At 50.2% G+C, this 24231-nt stretch overlaps 2 protein-coding genes across 13 annotated transcripts in view; both read left to right on the forward strand.

Moving 5' to 3' along the window:
• The window catches only part of KIF23 (kinesin family member 23), a 912882-nt gene that overhangs the window by 568285 nt on the left and 320366 nt on the right, over positions 1-24231 (forward strand). The window lies entirely within an intron of this gene.
• The window catches only part of ADAMTS7 (ADAM metallopeptidase with thrombospondin type 1 motif 7), a 228485-nt gene that overhangs the window by 178607 nt on the left and 25647 nt on the right, over positions 1-24231 (forward strand). The window contains exons 19-21 of the mRNA XM_040342211.1: positions 5038-6432; positions 15916-16068; positions 18758-18931. Of these exons, the coding sequence (XP_040198145.1) occupies positions 5038-6432; positions 15916-16068; positions 18758-18931 (1722 nt within the window). The remainder of the gene's footprint in view (positions 1-5037; positions 6433-15915; positions 16069-18757; positions 18932-24231) is intronic.

Below are 24231 nucleotides of genomic sequence, written 5' to 3' on the forward strand. Positions count from 1 at the left end.
TGATTACTATACTGACCACTACACTGACCTACCTGATTCCTACACTGACCTACCTGATCCCTACACTGACCTACCTGACCACTACACTAACCTACCTGATTCCTACACTGACCTACCTTATCCCTACACTGACCTACCTTATCCCTACACTGACCTACCTTATCCCTACACTGACATACCTGATTCCCGCACTGACCTACCTGATTCCTACACTGACCACTACACTGACCTACCTGACCACTACACTGACCTACCTGATTCCTATACTGACCTACCTGATTCCTACACTGACCTACCTGATTCCTACACTGACCTACCTGACCACTACACTGACCACTACACTAACCTACCTGATTCCTACACTGACCACTACACTAACCTTCCTGATTCCTACACTGACCTACCTGACCACTACACTGACCTACCTGATTCCTATACTGACCTACCTGATTCCTACACTGACCTACCTGATTCCTACACTGACCTACCTGACCACTACACTGACCACTACACTAACCTACCTGATTCCTACACTGACCACTACACTAACCTACCTGATACCTACACTGACCACTACACTGACCTACCTGATTCCTACACTGTCCACCACACTAACCTACCCAATTCATACACTGACCTACCTGATTCCTATACTGACTACTACACTGACCTACCTGATTCCTATACTAACCACTACAAAGGATTCTCCCCAGTACCAGGTACTGTTCCCGACACCCAGCTGCTCCTCAGTATCCCCTGTCAAGAGCTTCTCCAATAGCCGACGTACGCTCTGCACCACCCCTCCCCTCCGCTGTTCTCACACACACACGGGCCGCCTGCACCAGAGTGCTCATAGGGGACAGGCAGGACTACATGGGGGGGGGCACAATAATGATTTTGCACCAGGGACAAGTGCACCTGATGCCCCCCTCCATGCCACTGCAATCCGGGGACAAATCCGGGGACAGACTGGCTCCGGGCACAGTGTCCTCAATCCGGCAACTGTCCCCGGCAACCGGGGATGTCTGGTCACCCTAGCCAAGTAGACCTATGTCTGGTCAGTAAGAAGACCACTTCTGATTGGAAGCTCAGGTGGAGATTGTGCTGTTTTATTGACCTACCTGACCACTACACTGACCTAATAATTTCTACACTGACCTACCTGATTCCTACATTGACCTACCTGACCGCTACACTGACCTAATAATTTCTACACTGACCTACCTGATTCCTACACTGACCTACCTGACCGCTACACTGACCTACCTTATCCCTACACTGACCTACCTGATTCCTACACTGACCACTACACTAACCTACCTGATTCCTACACCGACCTACCTGACCACTACACTGACCTACCTGATTCCTACACTGACCTACCTGACCACTACACTAACCTACCTGATTCCTACACTGACCTACCTGACCGCTACACTGACCTACCTTATCCCTACACTGACCTACCTGATTCCTACACTGACCACTACACTAACCTACCTGATTCCTACACCGACCTACCTGACCACTACACTGACCTACCTGATTCCTACACTGACCTACCTGACCACTACACTAACCTACCTGATTCCTACACTGACCTACCTGACCGCTACACTGACCTACCTTATCCCTACACTGACCTACCTGATTCCTACACTGACCACTACACTAACCTACCTGATTCCTACACCGACCTACCTGACCACTACACTGACCTACCTGATTCCTACACTGACCTACCTGACCACTACACTAACCTACCTGATTCCTACACTGACCTACCTGACCGCTACACTGACCTACCTTATCCCTACACTGACCTACCTGATTCCTACACTGACCACTACACTAACCTACCTGATTCCTACACCGACCTACCTGACCACTACACTGACCTACCTGATTCCTACACTGACCTACCTGACCACTACACTAACCTACCTGATTCCTACACTGACCTACCTGACCGCTACACTGACCTACCTTATCCCTACACTGACCTACCTGATTCCTACACTGACCACTACACTAACCTACCTGATTCCTACACTGACCTACCTGACCACTACACTGACCTACCTGATTCCTACACTGACCTACCTGACCACTACACTGACCTACCTGATTCCTACACTGACCTACCTGATTCCTACACTGACCTACCTGATTCCTACACTGACCTACCTGACCACTACACTGACCTACCTTATCCCTACACTGACCACTACACTAACCTACCTGATTCCTACACTGACCTACCTGACCACTACACTGACCTACATGATTCCTACACTGACCTACCTGACCACTACACTGACCTAATAATTTCTACACTGACCTACCTGACCGCTACACTGACCTACCTGACCACTACACTGACCTAATAATCTCTACACTGACCTACCTGACCACTACACTGATCTACCTGATTCCTACATTGACCACTACACTGATCTACCTGACCACTACACTGACCGCTACACTAACCTACCTGATTCCTACACTGACCACTACACTAACCTGCCTGATTCCTATACTGACCACTACACTGACCTACCTGATTGCTACACTAACCTACCTGATTCCTTTACTGACCTACCTGATTCCTACACTGACCACCACACTAACCTACCTGATTCCTACACTGACCACTAGACTAACCTACCTGATTCCTACACCGACCACTACACTGACCTACCTGATTCCTACACTGACCTACCTGATTCCTATACTGACCTACCTTATCCCTACACTGACCTACCTGATTCCTACACTAACCTACCTGATTCCCACACTGACCACTACACTGACCTACCTGATTCCTACACTGACCACCACACTAACCTACCTGATTCCTACACTGACCACCACACTAACCTACCTAATTCCTACACTGACCTACCTGATTCCTATACTAACCACTACAAAGGATTCTCCCCAGTACCAGGTACTGTTCCCGACACCCAGCCGCTCCTCAGTATCCCCTGTCAAGAGCTTCTCCAATAGCCGACGTACGCTCTGCACCACCCCTCCCCTCCGCTGTTCTCACACACACACGGGCCGCCTGCACCAGAGTGCTCATGGGGGACAGGCAGGACTACATGGGGGGGCACAGTAATGATTTTGCACCAGGGACAAGAGCACCTGATGCCCCCCCCCCCCAATGCCACTGCAATACGGGGACAAATACGGGGACAGTCTAGCTCCGGGTACAGTGTCCTCAATCCGGCAACTGTCCCCGGCAACCGGGGATGTCTGGTCACCCTAGCCAAGTAGACCTATGTCTGGTCAGTAAGAAGACCACTTCTGATTGGAAGCTCAGGTGGAGATTGTGCTGTTTTATTGAGTACCCTTACCATGTCTCTGGTTACCAACCAACACTCACCACTAATGAACTGCCTCTACCTGATCTCAGGGTCGGGTTTCCACTACTGGATCCTGCAGGCACGCAACCTTTGGCTCCTTAAGCAACACCCATGTGCTTGGAGATTTACACAATTTGTCTTGTTTCACTGATCCTTCGCAGGCTCAGAACGTTGTACAATGTGTAAATAGCCTTACCTGTAATGACTGTTCTACTGATGGGAAAAATATATGTAGCCAATAATTATTGAAAGCTGCCCACGGTGTCTATAGGTACATGCATTATGTACCTAAAGCAGGGATCTCCAATCTTTTTTTTAAACAAAGGGCCAGTTTATTGTCCTTCAGACTTGAGGAGGGCCGGATTGTGGTCAACCGGAGCAAAAAAAATTGTAAATTTAGTACTGCCCCTATTAGTAGGAGGAATAGTGTCCCCTCATTGGTATTTGTGGAAGAAATAGTGCCCCATTGTTGGTGTCAGTGGGAGGAATAGTGGAAGGAATAGTGCCCCAATAGTGCGTCCTTGGGCCGCAGTTTGGAGACCCCTGACCTAAAGTATAACTTTTTGGATTTGGATGGAAAAAATAAGGAAATGTGCTTCACAGGGTCCCTTGGACGTAGGAAAGTTATAGGGAAATCCAAACCTCCAGTCTTAGTTTATAGAATGATCCCCTGCGTGGGCCCACCCAGTTGTGTGACGATAGCGAATACATTTTTTCTATTTTCACTCTAAAGCTCCTCCCCGCCATACAGGAGGCAGGTCGTGAGACCTGTTTCCCAATTGGCCAAAGCGTCAGTTGATCCTATTGGATGCCTAGCGCTTAGGCGGAAGAAAGAGGAGACACATGGCATATCAAGCCGCTGGAGGAGCGGACACCGGAGCCGCTGCTCGCACTCCCCGCCCCCCGCTGGAGGACACCACAACCTGGCCCCTAGAACGGTTAAGTGCAAGACAGCCGGCAGGGCAGGACTTAGGGTGGTGGGGCCCCCTGGAGCCAAGAAGCGGGGGGGTCGAAGTTGTTGAGCGCGGGGGGTGCCGCCGGCTGAGAACGAAGTTGTTGAGCGGGGGGGGGGGGGGCCGAGATCGAAGTTGTTGGGCTGCCACCGATCTGAGTTGTTGAGCGGGGGGGCCACCGATCGGAGCTGACCAAAGTTGTTGCGCGGTGGGGGGGCCACCGATCAAAGTTGTTGAGCAGGGGGGGGGTCGCCAATTGAGCAAAGTTGTTGAGGGGGGGGGCGCCGATTGTAGTTGTTGAGCGGGGGGGTGAAGGGGACTTCTTACCTCTTCATCAGCAGCGGCATGGCTCTTCCTGCTTGCTCCTCCCGGGGCCCATGGGCTTGAGCCCAGTTAAGCCCAATGGTAAGTCCGGCCCTGACCGCCAGTGGGGGCGAAAGTGTGTCAGTGCTGTGCCGCGGGGGGGTTCTATCATCTGCCCAAATTCCAGAAAAATCTAAACAAGCACCTAGGGACGCCAATCTTAGCATCCATGGACAGCATTACCAATGGACTATCCCAGTACATAGACACATTCAGCCTAGTATAGTACATCTAAAATGACAGTTTTGGGTGGACTTGCTCTTTAGTTAGTCAAAAATTGACATTAAGATTTCATAGTCTATTTTCTATATTGCTTTGTTTAACACAAAGTTTTTGTGTCCCCTTTCCCTTAGTGCTCTGTATCCTGCGGAGAAGGTTTCCAGCATCGAGATGTGTATTGCGATAATGCCCTGGAAGGAGGTTCCTGTGATCCTTCAGAACATCCGAATTCCAAGCAAGTATGTGCCATGCCGGCCTGTATTCCAGACTTCAGGATATTTGACTGGACAGGAAGCGGAGGATCGAGCAAAGAAATCGTCAATGAAATCTTTCCCGGCCATCCAAGAGCCTCCCCCGGGAAAAAGCATTCCCTGGAAGACAATTCCATCTCAGAAGGAGACTTCACCAGTGCCGGAGATGGTCAAGGCAAAGTAGGAAAAGCTTACGTTGATGATTTTTATTATGATTACAACTTTATTAATTTTCATGAGGATTTGACATATGACCCCATAGAAGATATTAATATCAAAGAAGATGAAGATGTAGATCAGGAATACATTCCAGTCCATACCCCTAGCATGGGAAAAGGCAATACTGAGATCCTTTCTACAGGAAGCCCACATTATCGATTGACCACTACTGGTCCCTTGCAGGCCTCCTTGAGTCCCAGCGGTCCACAGGAGGATCAGAATGATATATTAATGGAGTCAGCTGTAACTATGAGAAAATACGATCATGACGGACAACCTACCCCCATATCAAACATCCAGGAAGGAGAAAGTGAAGAATACTTAACACCAACTACCACCCACCCTGATGAAGTCACTGTTTTGGTTTCCACTTCATCAGAGGTCTTTCCAACAATTCCTGTACATTCATCTGGACCTCTACCCTTTACTCAACACGCTGTCCCAGAACTGACAACATCATTGCCATCAACGCATTCTTCTTCTCAGTATTCAGTGACAAAAAACACACAAGGTTCAACCTCCTCTTCATCTTCTTCAGAGCTAGAAACAAGGTATAAAGATTTCCAAAATCCAGCTCTTGATATCTCATCAGATCTGGGACATGGTCTACAACCTGGGCCAGAGCAAACCACACATCAAACTCCTTCAAGCCGCACATTTATACCTCAAACAGAAAAGAATGGTTTACAAGACAATTCCTCTCAAGATATTTTACCGAGTGTGCCTAAAGATTCTTCAGACGTTTTGTCACGGAGTCCCCCTTCACCGTCTTCCACAGATTCAGCAGAAACGATCTCTCTTGTAAGGACTACCCTGCATACAAGACCCGATGGTAGGACCTCCAGCAAGCCCGAGGTGCCACCATCCCCATCTATACTTCCGTTCCTGACTACGGTCACCATGCACATTCCCGACTCTAATAACGGAGAAAGCACATATCCTCATCTAAGTGAAGACAGAACCAAAGGTTTAAATACAACCTATAGTAATCAGTCCACCTCATCGCCTATGGGAGATGACCTACGGAGGAGTCATTGGAGGGTCGGAAACTGGACTGAGGTGAGTCTCAGAGATGGAGCAATGAAAGGTAGTCCGCTTGGAAAAAAATGTTTAGAAACAAAGGGCCAGATTCACAAAGAGATACGACGGTGTATTATCTACAGATACACCATCGTATCTCTGACTTACACTGGTCCTATCTATGCGCCTGATTCATAGAATCACATACGCATAGATAGGGCTAAGATCTGACAGGTGTAACTGTGTTACACTGTCGGATCTTTTTTTCGATTTAAAAATGGCGCCGGGGGCGTTCCCGCTGATTTACGATAAATAATATGTAAATCAGCGAGATACGCAAATTCACGAACGTACGCGGACCCGACGCAGTCTTCTTACGACGTTTCCGTAGCGGCGTACCCGTTGTATACTTACCCCTGCTTTTATCAGGCGCAGCCAATGTTAAGTAAAGCCGACGTTCCCGCGTCGAATTTAAATTTTTTAACGTCGTTTGCGTAAGTCGTTCTAGAATACGGATGGACGTCGTTTACGTAAGCGTCGAAACCACTGACGTCCTAGCGACGTCAGTGGGAGCAATGCACGCCGGGAAATTCCCCGGACGGCGCATGCGCATTTAAATAGGCGCGGAAACGCGCCTGATTTAAATAGTACACTCCCCTAGCCGCGGAATTTGAATTCCGCCGGGGGATTTAGGATCCGCCGTCGCAAGTTTGGAGGTAAGTGGTTTGTGAATTAGCCACTTGCCTCCTAAACTTGCGGGAGCGGATCTTAATTCACGTAGATCGAGCGGATCTAAAGATCCGCTGATCTACGTGAATCTGGCCCAAAGGGCCAGATTCTCAAAGAGATACGACGGTGTATCTCCTGATACACCGTCGTATCTCTGAGTTAGGCGACTGATTCATAGAATCAGTTACGCATAGATATGCCTGAGATCCGAAAGGTGTAACTGTGTTACACCGTCGGATCTTAACTGCAATTTAAAAATGGCCGCTGGGGGCGTTCTCGCTGATTTATGCAGAGAATATGTAAATCAGCGAGATACGCCAATTCACGAACGTACGCGGGCCCGACGCAGTGTTTTTACGACGTTTACGTAAGGGTTATCCCGGCGCATAGTTACCCCTGCTTCTATGAGGCACAGCCAATGTTAAGTATGGGCGTCGTTCCCCCGTCAAATTTTTTTTTTCTTACGTCGTTTGCGTACGTCGATTCTCCAAAGTGCTGGACGCAAGTTACGCTCACGCCAAAACCAATGACGTCCTAGTGACGTCATTGGGAGCAATGCACGCGGGGAAAATTCGCGGACGGCGCATGCGCAGTTAAATCGGCACGGGGACACGCCAGATTTAAATGCTACACTCCCCCTAGCCGCGGAATTTGAATTCCGCCGGGGGATTTAAGATACGCCGCCGCAAGATTGGAGGTAAGTGTTTTGTGAATTACCCACTTGCCTCTAAAACTTGCGGCGGCGGATCTTAAATCAGATAGATTACACGGATCTAAAGATCCGCTGATCTATCTGAATCTGGCCCAAAATCTTTGCAGATCGAAATTCCAAATAATCTCCTTCACCACATTGCTTGTGTTGACATCCCCCAAAGGTAAATCGCTTACCAGATGATCACGGGTTAACAGCGTATCTTACAATGGTTGTTGTCAGCAGGCTCTGTCTGTCTCCATTAGATAATGCTGAGTTATCAGCAGGGCTCAAGTCCTGCGGGAAAGCGTGGGAACGGAGTTCCTGCACTTTTTTCACAGCAGGAACGCAGTTCCCTTTGCAGGACTAGAGAAGCCGAGAGCAGCTGAGCCGCCCGAGCCAATCCTTCACTAAGCGGCGATGCCCAGCTCGAGTCACTGTCAGAGGCAGGCGAACCTTAGTAATCCTTTATGTTACTGGCCGCTTCCTGTATATGGATTCATCGGGTAGTGTGCGGGTATTCCGTCACTTCCTCGATGCCGCAATGTCTCCTGGGAGCTTTTGTCATTGTTCCCAGGAGACATTGCGGAGGTCTGCCGCGAGTTATCGCGGGATTTAGAAAGAACTTGCTTAACTGCTTGCCGACCAGCCGCCGCAGTTATACGGTGGCAGGTCGGCTCTGCTGGGCGAGAGCACGTAGCTATACGTCACCTCGCTCAGCAGCCAATAGGGGCGCGCGCCCGACTCCCGTGCGCCTGTTCGGCGGGCGCGATCGCCGCCGGGCACACGCGATCGCTCGTTACAGAGCGAGGACCGGGAGCTGTGTGTGTAAACACACAGCTCCCGGTCCTGTCAGGGGAGAAATGTATGAACAGCGATCAGTCATTTTCCGAAGTCAGTCCCATCCCCCCTACAGTTAGAACACACCCAGGGAACATACTTAACCCCTTCCTCGCCCCCTAGTGTTAACCCCTTCCCTGCCAGTGGCATTTTTATAGTAATCCAATGCATTTTTATAGCACTGATCGCTATAAAAATGCCAATGGTCCCAAAAATGTGTCAAAAGTGTCAATTGATGGCACAGTGGCTGTGTTTGATGGCATGGCACAGTGGTGACAATTGATGGGCACAGTGGCGAAAATTGATGGCACAGTGGATGCTCTTGATGGCATGGCACAGTGGCTGCTCTTGATGGCATGGCACAGTGGCTGCGTTTGATGGCATGGCACAGTGGTGACAATTGATGGCATAGTGGTGACAATTGATGGCACAGTGGCTGTATTTGATGGCATGGCACAGTGGTGACAATTGATGGGCACAGTGGCGACAATTGATGGCACAGTAGCTGCGTTTGATGGCATGGCACATTGACGACAATTGATGGCACAGTGGCGACAATTGATGGGCACAGTGGTGACAATTAATGGGCACAGTGGCGACAATTGATGGGCACAGTGGCTGCGTTTGATGGCATGGCACAGTGGCGACAATTGATGGGCACAGTGGCTGCATTTGATAGCACAGTGGTGACAATTGATGGGCACAGTGGCTGCATTTGATAGCACAGTGGCGACAAGTGATGGGCACAGTGGCGACAATTGATGGGCACAGTGGCAACAATTGATGGGCACAGTGGCTGTATTTGATAGCACAGTGGCTGCAATTGATGGGCACGGTGGCTGCATTTGATGGCACAGTGGCGACAATTGATGGGCACAGTGGCTGCATTTGATGGGCACAGTGGCTGCAATTGATGGGTACAGTGGCGTCAATTGATGGGCACAGTAGCTGCGTTTGTTTGGCACAGTAAGGCTGCAATTGTTTTTGTTCGTTTGTTTGCGCCCCCCTCCCCAAAAACAATTTGAGCACCAGCCGCCACTGCGGCTGTCCCTAACTCTGGAGGTTACCTTTAGGCTTCAAGGGGCCCGGGACTTAGCTACAGTTACTGTACTTGCGCAAGAGGGAGTTTAAAAACAAACCGCCATAACATTAAACTGAACCGGCGCAATATCCGCGCTGCTGGCCCAAGACGAATCGCTTCTTTTTATCACCACATAAGCGGTGCCAGCCTCCAGGAAAATAACTTGTGTATCTGAAATAGAGGGAAACAAAGACATTCATTCTTATCTGCTTGGAATGCCAATGGGCGCTGACTTGGCTCCATTATTAAAGTCATCCAAGGTCTCCCATCGTGCGGTTAGAAGCACATTTCTGCATGAATCACCATGTGGTGGAGGTTTTATCGTCTTTGTTTCCTTGGTGTCATATAGGTTCATGTTTTTTTTTCTTCAAATCCCCAATAAACATCGTTACGTAATGTCTTAATGAAGACTAACATGTGCTAAAAGAATATTTGGAGTTGTGCGGCATCCAACCCAATCCAAACCTTCCCGTGCATTGCTTTCAGGCTAATCCGAGGGTTGGGATCTCGGCCACATGAGACAATATTTATTGTTGCTTGCTTTGTGAAAAATACTGTAACTCCTGCGGTTGATCAGGATGATTGGCAGCGGGCAGATATTGGGCAGATGTGATGTGACATTGTATGCAGGATAACAATACATAACATACAGCCAGGGCTGTCTTAATGAGAGGGCACACCTAGGCACTGCCCAGGGGCCCCAATTGCATGGGGGGCCCCTGCCCTTTCCCCAAAGCAGCTGGTCCTTGAGCCCGTTCTGCCCCCAGAAATTGGGGCTGCCTCTCTACACCCCAGATATCCCCCCAGCACTCTGACCCCTCTACACCCCAGATATCCCCCCAGCACTCTGACCCCTCTACACCCCAGATATCCCCCCATCACTCTGACCCCTCTACACCCCAGATATCCCCCCAGCACTCTGACCCCTCTACACCCCAGATATCCCCCCAGCACTCTGACCCCTCTACACCCCAGATATCCCCCCAACACTCTGACCCCTCTACACCCCAGATATCCCCCCAGCACTCTGACCCCGCTATACCTCAGATATCCCCCCAGCACTCTGACCCGTCTACACCCCAGATATCCCCCCCAGCACTCTGACACCTCTACACCCCAGATATCCCCCCAGCACTCTGACCCCTCTACACCCCAGATATCCCCCCAGCACTCTGACCCCTCTACACCCCAGATATCCCCCCAGCACTCTGACACCTCTACACCCCAGATATCCCCCCAGCACTCTGACCCCTCTACACCCCAGATATCCCCCAGCACTCTGACCCGTCTACACCCCAGATATCCCCCCCAGCACTCTGACACCTCTACACCCCAGATATCCCCCCAGCACTCTGACCCCTCTACACCCCAGATATCCCCCCAGCACTCTGACCCCTCTACACCCCAGATATCCCCCCAGCACTCTGACACCTCTACACCCCAGATATCCCCCCAACACTCTGACCCCTCTACACCCCAGATATCCCCCCAACACTCTGACCCCTCTACACCCCAGATATCCCCCCCAGCACTCTGACACCTCTACACCCCAGATATCCCCCCAGCACTCTGACCCCTCTACACCCCAGATATCCCCCCAGCACTCTGACCCCTCTACACCCCAGATATCCCCCCAGCACTCTGACCCCTCTACACCCCAGATATCCCCCCAGCACTCTGACACCTCTACACCCCAGATATCCCCCCAACACTCTGACCCCTCTACACCCCAGATATCCCCCCAACACTCTGACCCCTCTACACCCCAGATACCCCCAGCACTGACCCCTCTACACCCCAGATATCCCTCCAGCACTCTGACCCCTCTACACCCCAGATATCCCCCCAGCACTCTGACCCCTCTACACCCTAGATATCTCCCCAGCACTCTGACCCCTCTACACCCCAGATATCCCCCCAGCACTCTGACCCCTCTACACCCCAGATATCCCCCCAGCACTCTGACCCCTCTACACCCCAGATATCCCCCCCAGTGCTCTGACCCCTCTACACCCCAGATATCCCCCAGCACTCTGACCCCTCTACACCCCAGATATCCCCCCAGCGCTCTGACCCCTTTTCACCCCAGATATCCCCCCAGCACTCTGACCCCTCTACACCCCAGATATCCCCCCCAGTGCTCTGACCCCTCTACACCCCAGATATCCCCCCAGCACTCTGACCCCTCTACACCCCAGATATCCCCCCAGCACTCTGACCCCTCTACACCCCAGATATCCCCCCAGCACTCTGACCCCTCTACACCCCAGATATCCCCCCAGCACTCTGATCCCTCTGCACTCTAGATATCCCCCAGCACTCTGACCCCTCTACACCCCAGATATCCCCCCAGCACTCTGACCCCTCTACGCCCTCGATATCCCCCCCAGCACTCTGACCCCTCTACACCCCAGATATCCCCCCAGCACTCTGACACCTCTACACCCCAGATATCCTCCCAGCACTCTGACCCCTCTACACCCCAGATATCCCCCCAGCACTCTGACCCCTCTACACCCCAGATATCCCCCCAGCGCTCTGACCCCTTTTCACCCCAGATATCCCCCCAGCACTCTGACCCCTCTACACCCCAGATATCCCCCCCAGTGCTCTGACCCCTCTACACCCCAGATATCCCCCCAGCACTCTGACCCCTCTACACCCCAGATATCCCCCCAGCACTCTGACCCCTCTACACCCCAGATATCCCCCAGCACTCTGACCCCTCTACACCCCAGATATCCCCCCAGCACTCTGATCCCTCTGCACTCTAGATATCCCCCAGCACTCTGACCCCTCTACACCCCAGATATCCCCCCAGCACTCTGACCCCTCTACGCCCTCGATATCCCCCCCAGCACTCTGACCCCTCTACACCCCAGATATCCCCCCAGCACTCTGACACCTCTACGCCCCAGATATCCCCCCAGCACTCTGACCCCTCTACACCCCAGATATCCCCCCAGCACTCTGACCCCTCTACGCCCCAGATATCCCCCCAGCACTCTGACCCCTCTACACCCCAGATATCCCCCCCCCCCAGTGCTCTGACTCCTCTACACCCAAGATATCCCCCCCAGCGCTCTGACCCCTCTACACCCCAGATATCCCCCCAGCACTCTGACTCCTCTACACCCAAGATATCCCCCCAGCACTCTGACCCCTCTACACCCCAGATATCCCCCCCAGTGCTCTGACCCCTCTACACCCAAGATATCCCCCCAGCACTCTGACCCCTTTTCACCCCAGATATCCCCCCAGCACTCTGACCCCTCTACACCCCAGATATCCCCCCAGCACTCTGACCCCTCTACACCCCAGATATCCCCCCAGCACTCTGACCCCTCTACACCCCAGATATCCCCCAGCACTCTGACCCCTCTACACCCCAGATATTCCCCCAGCACTCTGACCCTTCTACACCCCAGATGTCCCCCCAGCACTCTGACCCCTCTACACCCCAGATATCCCCCCCAGCGCTCTGACCCCTCTACACCCCAGATATCCCCCAGCACTCTGACCCCTCTACACCCCAGATATCCCCCCAGCACTCTGACCCCTCTACACCCTAGATATCTCCCCAGCACTCTGACCCCTCTACACCCCAGATATCCCCCAGCACTCTGACCCCTCTACACCCCAGATATCCCCCCCAGCACTCTGACCCCTCTACACCCCAGATATCTCCCCCAGCACTCTGACCCCTCTACACCCCAGATATCTCCCCAGCACTCTGACCCCCCTACACCCCAGATATCCCCCCAGCACTCTGACCCCTCTACACCCCAGATATCCCCGCCAGCACTCTGACCCCTCTACATCTCAGATATCCCCCCAGCACTCTGACCCCTCTACATCCCAGATATCCCCCCCAGTGCTCTGACCCCTCTACACCCCAGATATGCCCCCAGCACTCTGACCCCTCTACACCCCAGATATCCCCCCAGCACTCTGACCCCTCTACACCCCAGATATTCCCCCAGCACTCTGACCCTTCTACACCCCAGATGTCCCCCCAGCACTCTGACCCCTCTACACCCCAGATATCCCCCCCAGCGCTCTGACCCCTCTACACCCCAGATATCCCCCAGCACTCTGACCCCTCTACACCCTAGATATCCCCCCAGCACTCTGACCCCTCTACACCCTCGATATCCCCCCCAGTGCTCTGACCCCTCTACACCCAAGATATCCCCCCAGCACTCTGACCCCTTTTCACCCCAGATATCCCCCCAGCACTCTGACCCCTCTACACCCCAGATATCCCCCAGCACTCTGACCCCTCTACACCCCAGATATCCCCCAGCACTCTGACCCCTCTACACCCCAGATATCCCCCAGCACTCTGACCCCTCTACTCCCCAGATATCCCCCCCAGCGCTCTGACCCCTCTACACCCCAGATATCCCCCAGCACTCTGACCCCTCTACACCCTAGATATCCCCCCCAGCACTCTGACCCCTCTACACCCTAGATATCTCCTACCTCCTACCGACTTGATTTCTGTGTTACCTGCACTGTCTCCATTGTATGGGCCCCAGAGCATTACTTTGCCCAGGGGCCCATGATGCTATTAAGACAGCCCTGCATGCAGCGCTATCAAAATGTGGGAAATGCAGTGGCGGCTGGCAATCCACCAAACCCCTCCCCCGTTCGGTCGGTCTCGATCAATCAAACCCCCCCGCCCCCCTCGTCGCTGTCAGGTCACCTGAGGCCAGGTGACAGATGCACACCGTTGGGGTCAGGAGTGCGCCGCTAAGGTAGTGGACCCTACGGCTGACTGCTGCGGATGGAACTCAAGGTGGTTAAGGCCCCTTTCACACTGGGGCGGGAGGTGCGCTCACGGTATAGCGGCCGCTATTTTTAGCGGCACTATGCCGATTGGCCAAAATGTCAGGCGATCCTATTGGACGCCTAGCGCTGGGAGGAGCAGAGAGGACACACACCGCGGAGAGGACACCAGAGCCCGCAACGCTGGAAGATTGCCACAGCAGTTCCGACCACTGCTCTCACTGCCCGCATTCACGGTGAAGGGCAGTGGGTGGTGGAGGGAGGGGTGTTAGTGCCACGCTGCGCGCGGGGGGGGGGGGGGGGGGGGGTTAGCTGGCAGTTGTGCTAGTGCCGCTCCACTCCAGGGGGGTGGGGGTTGTTTGCCGCCCCTCCCAAAAAAAAACACCAGCCGCCATTCCCTGAAATCATACCCGAAACGGAGAACATTGATGCCCCGGACCAGTGGCATCCCAGGGGGCGCAAATGTAAAAAAATAAAAAAAAAGCAGCCACTGTGCCATCAATTGTCACCACTGTGCCATGCCATCAAATGCAGTTACTGTGCCATGCCATCAAACACAGCCACTGTGGTATCAATTGTCACCACTGTGCCATGCCATCAAACACAGCCACTGTGACATCAATTGTCACCACTGTGCCATGCCATCAAACGCAGCCACTGTGCCATCAATTGTCACCACTGTGCCATGCCATCAAACGCAGCCACTGTGCCCCTCAATTGTTGCCACTGTGCCAATTGTCACCACTATGCCCCTCAATTGTCGCCACTGTGCCAATTGTCACCACTGTGCCGATTGATGCCACTGTGCCCATTGTCACTACTGTGCCGATTGATGCCACTGTGCCCATTGATGCCACTGTGCCCATTGTCACTACTGTGCCCGTTGTTGCCACTGTGCATGTCACTGTGCCCTTTAATTGTTGCCACTGTGCCCATTGTCACTACTGTGCCCATTAATGCCTCTGTGCCCTTTGTCGCCTCTGTGCCCATTGTCGCCGCTGTGCCCTGTAAAATGCTGGCTCTGATAGGCACTTCCGCACAGCCAACCAGCTGCTGTTCTTCAGGTGGTCGGCGCTCAATGTCCGGCCACCTGAATAGACCAGCGGCAGCTGGCAACAATAACATACATTCATGCAATGCAATGAATGTATGTTATTTTCAGTGGCGGTGCGGCGGAACCGCCGCTGCCCCGGACCCCTTACTGCGAGCCGCTCCGTACGCCTGTGTGAACCCAGCCTTAGAATGGCTTTGAATTTCAAAAGGTTGACACCAGGTAAAGTGTAAATGTTTGTACCAGTTGCTGGAGTTCAGCTTTAAGACATTTGTATTTCTATATATAGGGCTAGCAGGTACGGCATGTACATGTTACGCGTTTCTTTTTTTTTTCTAGTGTTCCACCTCCTGCGGTCTCGGTGCGATGTGGCGCACAGTTGTGTGCACGGCGGAAGGTAATAACACATGCGACGCCAGCGCTAAACCAGCTCCCGCACGCCGCTGCTATCTGAGGCCTTGTGCATCCTGGACAGTGGGAAACTGGAGCAAGGTAACCGGTCCGCCGCCAAACTTGTCTTATCTTTTTTTGATGGGTCAATAAAGACTGAGGGCTACCGAAGGGGTACAGCTTCGTAATAATCGGTGTATTTGGGTTAAATGGTAGATTTTCCACCTTTAAATAATTGTAACAAAGTTATTGTCTTACACTGAAAGGAAATAATGTATATGGGGTTTTGTATATCTTTTAATTATTTATTTAGTGCAGAACCTATGAAATATTCTGAACCCCCCCAAAAAAAATCATACCCCATTTTAGTAAGATAGACATGAAATATAGCATATTATTAGTGGATGTGTACCATCCGCAGACATCAAATGGAGTGCTTTCCCCTTTCCTACCAGGCTGACTTTACTGGTGTGCTGTACATAGCCTGTGTTGCAAACGTACATTAACAGCGGGAGCTCAAATTTTACACATAGCTGAATAATACAGGGGAGACCCATGACTGCTGAGGCGCAATGAGCCCAGGTACAAATAAATGTAACCTAGATGTATAGAAAAACCTTCCCCCTTGCCCCCTCACCCTATTAAATAAACACACTTACAACCATTACTGTAGGTGACCGCGATATTGTGTCAATCTCGCTCCCTTTCTCGGGGAGATTGACCACCTACGAGCCCTGTCGCGGGAGCCAGCGCCGAGATGGGAGCAAGCCGTCATAGAAGCGACGGGGATCCAACTTGGATTCCCGCCAATTCTAACCGCGGCGTTTGGTATGAATCATGAGGGGGAACTCCACGCCAAATTTTAAATAAAAAAACGGCATAGTTTCCCCCCCAGGAGCATACCAGGCCCTTAGGTCTGGTATGGATTGTAAGGAGAAACCCCTACCCCTACCCATGTGGGTCCCGGAGCATAATGGGACTGTGACGCCATAAGAGGCCTATATAAATCGGTGCGACCCGCGCACCCGGCATTACAGCTCTGTTTTCATTTTCTTTGGGTAAAATCGTGAGAAATTGACCTGGTAGTGCTGGACTTTCTATTGAATGAATGCCATGGCTGCATCCTGTATTACATGCAAAGATATATCAACAGCAGGAGCTCAAATTGCGCACACAGCTGAGGAGACATCCCTTCCCGATACCTTCTCAGTAAACGTGTGCACTGCCGAAAAATGTGTTCGTTTTCATTTCAAAGTCGGAAAATTTGAAAATTCTGAAAATTTGGAAATTTGGAATTTTCGGGATGAACTAATTTGTCAAAATTCGTTAAACGATTTCGGAAACTAAACGGATGTCTACTTTTCAGCCGTCTGGATTTTCTCTTAGGCTGAGATGGTGGGAAGGTGACCTGGTAGTGCTGGGCTTTCCATAAAATGGATCTCATCTGTAATACATTGTTCTTTTTACTTTTTTTCAATTAAAAGATTAAATAAAATGACAAATTGACCTACAGCCATTATAGTTTCCTTTACAGCAACATGTAACTGTCATGGTTATTAACCACTTCCATACCGCACGCCGTCATATGATGTCCACAAAGGGGATCGCTTATCCCGGGTGGACGTCATATGACGTCCTGTAATTTGTGCGGGGATATCTGAATGATGGGTGCACCTAGAGGCATCATTCAGATATCATTTTGTTTGGCCTGGAGAGACGATCGCCGTGTCCCCCGGATGGGAAACATAGAGATGACTGGTGATCAGATGGTCACCAGTCATCTCTATGACCGTCGGAGGCCCGGGCACGATGTGATGACGTCACGCCCGGGTACGCGTAAGTAAACAAACCACAATTGCGGCTAGTAAGAATGAGATCTGTGAATTTTTTTTCACGATCTCATGCTTTCCAGCCTGGAGGAGAGATGTGGAGTCTTATTGACCCCCCCCCCCCCCGCATCTCTCCATAAAGAGGACCTGTCACACACTATTCCTATGTTTACATTCCTTGTAATAGGAATAAAAGCGATCGAAAATTAATTTTTTTTTTTAAAGTGTAAAAAATAAATAAGTGAAATAAAAAATAAATAAATAAAATTAAAATCCCCCTGTCCCCGGTAGCTCGCGCTCAGAAGCGTACGCACACGTAAGTCCCGCCCACGTATGTAAACGTCGTTTAAACCACACATGTGAGGTGTCGCCACGTGCGTTAGAGCATGTGCAACAATTCTAGCCCTAGACCTCCTCTGTAACTCTAAACTGGTAACCTGTATGGAGATTTTTAAGTACCGAAGTTTGGCGCCATTCCATGAGTGTGCGCAATTTTAAAGCGTGACAGGTTAGGTATCTATTTACTCGGCGTAACATCATCTTTCATATTTTACAAAAAAACTTGGGCTAACTTTACTGTTTTGTTATTTTTTAATTCATGAAACCATTTTTTTCCAAAAGAAAGGAGTTTGAAAAATGATTGTGCAAATACCGTGCAAGATAAAAAGTTGCAATGACCGCCATTTTATTCCCTAGGGTGTCTGCTAAAAAAAACATATATAATGTTTGGGGGTTCTGCGTAATTTTCTAGCAAAAGAATGATGATTTGTACATGTGGGAGAGAAGTGCCGGAATAGGCCCGGTGTGGAGGTGGGAATAAAAGCCTGGTATTGAAGGGGTTAAGTCACCCTATTCATTTTTTATTTCTAATCAAGTAACTATTGAGAAATTAACAAATACAAATAATTTACTTTAAAATACTGGACTATTTCCCTTCAGTCTGCTTATTATTTCCTCTGCAGTGTTCCCGGAATTGTGGGAATGGAGTCCGGATCAGAGACGTTCAGTGTGTGGACACTCGGGACAAGAGGATCCTGAGACCCTTCCACTGCCAGAGTACCGTCTACAAGCCGCGGGTACAGATGGCCTGCCAAGAGCAGAAATGTATGGAGTGGTATATTTCCTCCTGGAGAGAGGTGAGAACTTCCGCACCAAACAATCACATTTTTATTACAGCAGATACATCTAGAAACAATGGCAAGTCGTCTATGGTGCAGCTCCCGACAATTCAATTTAATTTCCGGCCTGCCCTGGCTGATTAATCTAGAGCAGGGGTCTCCAAACTTTCTAAACAAAGGGCCAGTATACTGTCCTTCAGACTGTGGAGGGGCAGGACTGAGGCCAGTTGGAGTAGAAAATGTCCTGGTGTCAGGAGTGGGAGTAAATAATGACCCAGTAATAGTGCCCCATCGTTGGTGTCATTCGAAGGAATTTTGCTCCTTCATGGGTGCCAGTGGGAGGACATATAGTATGCCCAATTGTACAGAGGAAAACTTGGACAGCCGCACTCCAAAAAACGTTCCTTTTATTTAAAACGTGTCACAAAAAATACATGCCACAGCAAAAAATAGAACAGAAGCTGACGCGTTTCACACTGTAGCTCAGTGCTTAATCAGAGCTATGATTAAAGCGGGGGTTCACCCTAAAAAAAAAAATAATAATTCTACCATGTCATCCAGCATACTAGAGAAAAGTGAATACCCTGCGCTGCCTATAGTGCGGTAATGGTAGCTGCTAACACAGCTTATTCAAAAAAGCAAAAGTGACAAAAAGATATGTAAGTGTAGCGCTTAGAGTGATATGTTAAATATCAAAATACCATGATATATGTAAATAATTACACAAAAGATAAATAAATGTGAAACATGAATAAACAGTCTGTGCAACCCTTTGGGAAAAGGGAAAAACCAATGGATGGATAATACAATGTACTTAATGTGATATCCAGTGAAAACCAAAATCCAACAAAACTTAATATTCAAAATAATTAATATTGTTGAAGTTCATTATCTCCACATTTCATTCACGTGAGTGAGGGAAGAAGATGCGTGACTTCTAAAACGATAAAATCCCACCACCGATAAAAGTGCAGGCTTACCAGAACTTATTGACCGCTAGTGGCATATGCCAAGAGAGGTCAATCAAGGCTTACTATGACGGATGTCAGAAAGCGATCCTTAGCCGGGAATTGTAGACCCAATTGGATGATGTATCCGTAGATGGAATAGGTCCCCAGGGACAGACGGGAAACTGCACTGGTGTAGGACTCTCAAAACCAATTGGTTTGATAAAATGACGGTGCATAGGAAAGAGAAAAGAGAGGTGGCCACATAGCGTAACTCCGTATGATAAAAATAGCGAAGTTTATTCACAGCTGACAAACTTACATTTGGCTGATGTAAAGATTTCTTGCATGCAAAAATGGGGCGACAGTGGAGTTCTCCCAACTCCACTGCCAGAGAACTCCACTGTCGCCCCATTTTTGCATGCAAGAAATCTTTACATCAGCCAAATGTAAGTTTGTCAGCTGTGAATAAACTTCGCTATTTTTATCATACGGAGTTACGCTATGTGGCCACCTCTCTTTTCTCTTTCCTATGCACCGTCATTTTATCAAACCAATTGGTTTTGAGAGTCCTACACCAGTGCAGTTTCCCGTCTGTCCCTGGGGACCTATTCCATCTACGGATACATCATCCAATTGGGTCTACAATTCCCGGCTAAGGATCGTTTTCTGACATCCGTCATAGTAAGCCTTGATTGACCTCTCTTGGCATATGCCACTAGCGGTCAATAAGTTCTGGTAAGCCTGCACTTTTATCGGTGGTGGGATTTTATCGTTTTAGAAGTCACGCATCTTCTTCCCTCACTCACGTGAATGAAATGTGGAGATAATGAACTTCAACAATATTAATTATTTTGAATATTAAGTTTTGTTGGATTTTGGTTTTCACTGGATATCACATTAAGTACATTGTATTATCCATCCATTGGTTTTTCCCTTTTCCCAAAGGGTTGCACAGACTGTTTATTCATGTTTCACATTTATTTATCTTTTGTGTAATTATTTACATATATCATGGTATTTTGATATTTAACATATCACTCTAAGCGCTACACTTACATATCTTTTCATCCAGCATACTAGCGCGAGCTACAGTATGCCTTTATTTATTTGTTTTGCGCCGTAATCACAGTTTAATACATTAGTTAAGTTTCAGACTCCCCGCGAGGAGTAGGCGTTCCTATGCAGAGGGGAACATGATTGACGGCCGGCTATGGCGCGTCACGCTTCCCGAAAATAGCCGAAATAGGATTTGGCTCTTCACGGCGCCTGCGCAGTCAGCTCCTAGTCTGTGCGCAGGCGCCGTATAGCGCCGTGAAGAGCCGAGTCCTACTCCGGCTATTTTCGGGAAGCGTGACGCGCCATAGCCGGCCGTCAATCATGTTTCCCTCTGCATAGGAACGCCCGTTCCACGCGGGGAGTCTGAAACGTAACTACGGGATTAAACTGTGAGTACGGCGCAAAAAAATAAAATAAAGGCATACTGTAGCTCACGCTAGTATGTTGGATTTCATGGTAGAAACTTGTGAGCGCATCGAGGCCTTTTGGGTAATGACTGCGCTCCCAATAAGCATTTTTATAAATAAATAAATAAATTTAGGGTGAACCACCACTTTAAGCACTGAGCTACAATGTGAAACGCGTCAGCTTCTGTTCTATTTTTTGCTGTGGCATGTATTTTTTGTGACCTGTTTTAAATAAAAGGAAAGTTTTTTTGGAGTGCGGCTGTCCAAGTTTTCCTCTGTATTTTTGAATCATCATTGCATTGCCGGAACCCATGGTTTGGATCTAGTGAGGAGGCTCTTTGGTCACATCTGAGCGGTTACCCTTTCTTCTAGTATGCCCAATTGTTGATGTCAGTGGGGAGAATTGTGACCCATTGTTGGTGTCACTGGGAGGAATTGTGACCCATTGTTGGTGTCACTGGGAGGAATTGTGACCCATTGTTGATGTCAGTGGGGAGAATTGTGACCCATTGTTGGTGTCATTGGGGGGAACTGTGCCCCATTGTTGGTGTTATTGGGAGGAATTGTGCCCCTTCATTGGTGTCAGTAGGAGGGTATGTGCCAAATTTTTGGTGAAAATGGGAGCATACATGCCCAATTGTTGGTGTCAGTGGAGGAACAGTGCCCTATCTTGGGAGGATTAGCTCCTCATATTAGTGGGAGGAATATGGCCCCATCGAGGAGTGGCGGCTGGTGGTCCATTTTTTTTGGGGGGGTGGAGGGGTCGGTGAAACTGCCCGCCACCCCATCTCCCCCGCTGTCGGTAGGTCGGTCACACCAATGCTGTATCCTGGCCTAGGCCAACAAGTCCAGGCCTAGGGCAGCACTTTGCAGGGGGGCAGCACGGACAGTGTCCCCGCCGGCTTGCGCTACACTGTTAGGCAAATTTGTTTAGCACCCCCATAAATCAGCCGCACTGCTTCCAGTATGTGGGCGGTTGGCATTCTGCAACTGTGGGGGGGGGGGGCGTAGCTTCAAATTTTTTACCATCCCTGTCCCACTGCAGAGATTTCCCTTCACTTCCTGTCCCATAGCCAAACAGGAAGTGAGAGGAAATCTATGCAAATTAAGGCAATCCATTGCCCCCCCCCCCCCCAGGCCATCAGAACTAGTGTCCTTGACAGGAAGGGGTGTGTCATATTTAAATTAGGGGGTGCATGAGTTTAGTCAGGCCTAGGGCAGCACAAAACCTAAATACATCCCTGGGTCACACCCCTTGATCGTCAGTCCACCAGCCCCGCACTTACCCCATCTCGGTCACAGGTAGCGCTTCCTCCTCGTTTGTTTCACCCAGTGTCTCCTCCTCCTCCTCGGCTTCACAGCGACTTCTCCTCCTCAGAGACCAAACCAATACAATCGCTTCTCATCTCGGCCAATCGGGTCTCAGGACTCGCTTCCTCATTGGCCGGAAGGAGAATCAGGAAGACAATAGCGAATAGAAATGGGAAAGCCGGTCGTGTGTACGGGGGCATTACAGTCGCTTCTCCTCTTGGCCAATCGGGTCTCAGGACTCGCTTCCTCATTGGCCGGAAGGAGAATCAAGAAGACAATAGCGAATAGAAATAGGAAAACCGGTCGTGTGTACGGGGCATTACAGTCGCTTCTCCTCTTGGCCAATCGGGTCTCAGGACTCGCTTCCTCATTGGCCGGAAGGAGAATCAGGAAGACAATAGCGAATAGAAATAGGAAAACCGGTTGTGTGTACGGGGGCATTACAGTCGCTTCTCCTCTTGGCCAATCGGGTCTCAGGACTCGCTTCCTCATTGGCCTGGCAGGAGAAGGACAATACTGAATATTAATTTGCTATTGTCAGACAACTCTGCACCCCGAGCCCACCCTATTTTTTAAGCCAATTAGAGCATCCGGCTCTATTCACGTGCATCTAAAAAAATAAAACAACCCATTGAAATCCATGCGTCCGTCAGCCCTACATGTAGATTAGGGGGCCAGATGCCCGGATTAGCGGGGCTGCGTCCCATATGGATGGGCCGCCACTGCCGTTGAGGGTGAAATAGCTCCTCATATCAGTGGGAGGAATATTGCCCCAAGGGCCAAATAAAAGCCCTAGATCCAGTCTATGGGAGGATGTATGGTGCACAGGAGAACAAGATATAGTAGATGTAGTACTCCATATTCCCATATAGGGCCCCAGTTTGGAGACCACTGCTCTAAGACCTCAAACACAGAACTTTATTTATTACAGGTACTTATATAGCACCATCAATTTACACAGCACTTACAATCTAAGATCCCTAACCCACATTCATCCATACTAGGGCCAATTTACCTGTCTTTGGAGAGTGGGAGAAAACCGGAGTACCCGGAGGAGACCCACGCAGGCACAGGGAGAACATGCAGACTCCAGTACCGTGGTTGGGATTCGAACCAATGACCCCGGTGCTGCCAGGCAGAAGTGCTAACCACCTAGCCACTATGCTGCCCATCTTTACTCCTAAAATGAGACTTTGAGGCTCCATTCACATTTAACCACTTAAGGACCGCCTCCTGCACATATACGTCGGCAGAATGGCACGGCTGGGCACATGCACGTACAGGTACGTCCTCTTTAAGTGCCCAGTCACGGGCCCGCGGCCCGGTCCGAAGCTCCGTGACCGCGGGACCCGATCGCCGCTGGAGTCCCGCGATCGGTCCCCGGAGCTGAAGAACGAGGAGAGCTGTGTGTAAACACACCTTCCCCGTTCTTCACTGTGGTGCCGTCATTGATCGTGTGTTCCCTTTTATAGGGAAACACAATGAATGACGTCACACGTCCAGCCCCGCCCCCCTACAGTTAGAAACACAAATGAGGTCACACTTAACCCCTTCAGCGCCCCCTTGTGGTTAACTCCCAAACTGCAATTGTCAT

This window comes from Rana temporaria, chromosome 3 (genome assembly GCF_905171775.1).
Source record: "Rana temporaria chromosome 3, aRanTem1.1, whole genome shotgun sequence".
Lineage (NCBI taxonomy): Eukaryota > Metazoa > Chordata > Amphibia > Anura > Ranidae > Rana > Rana temporaria.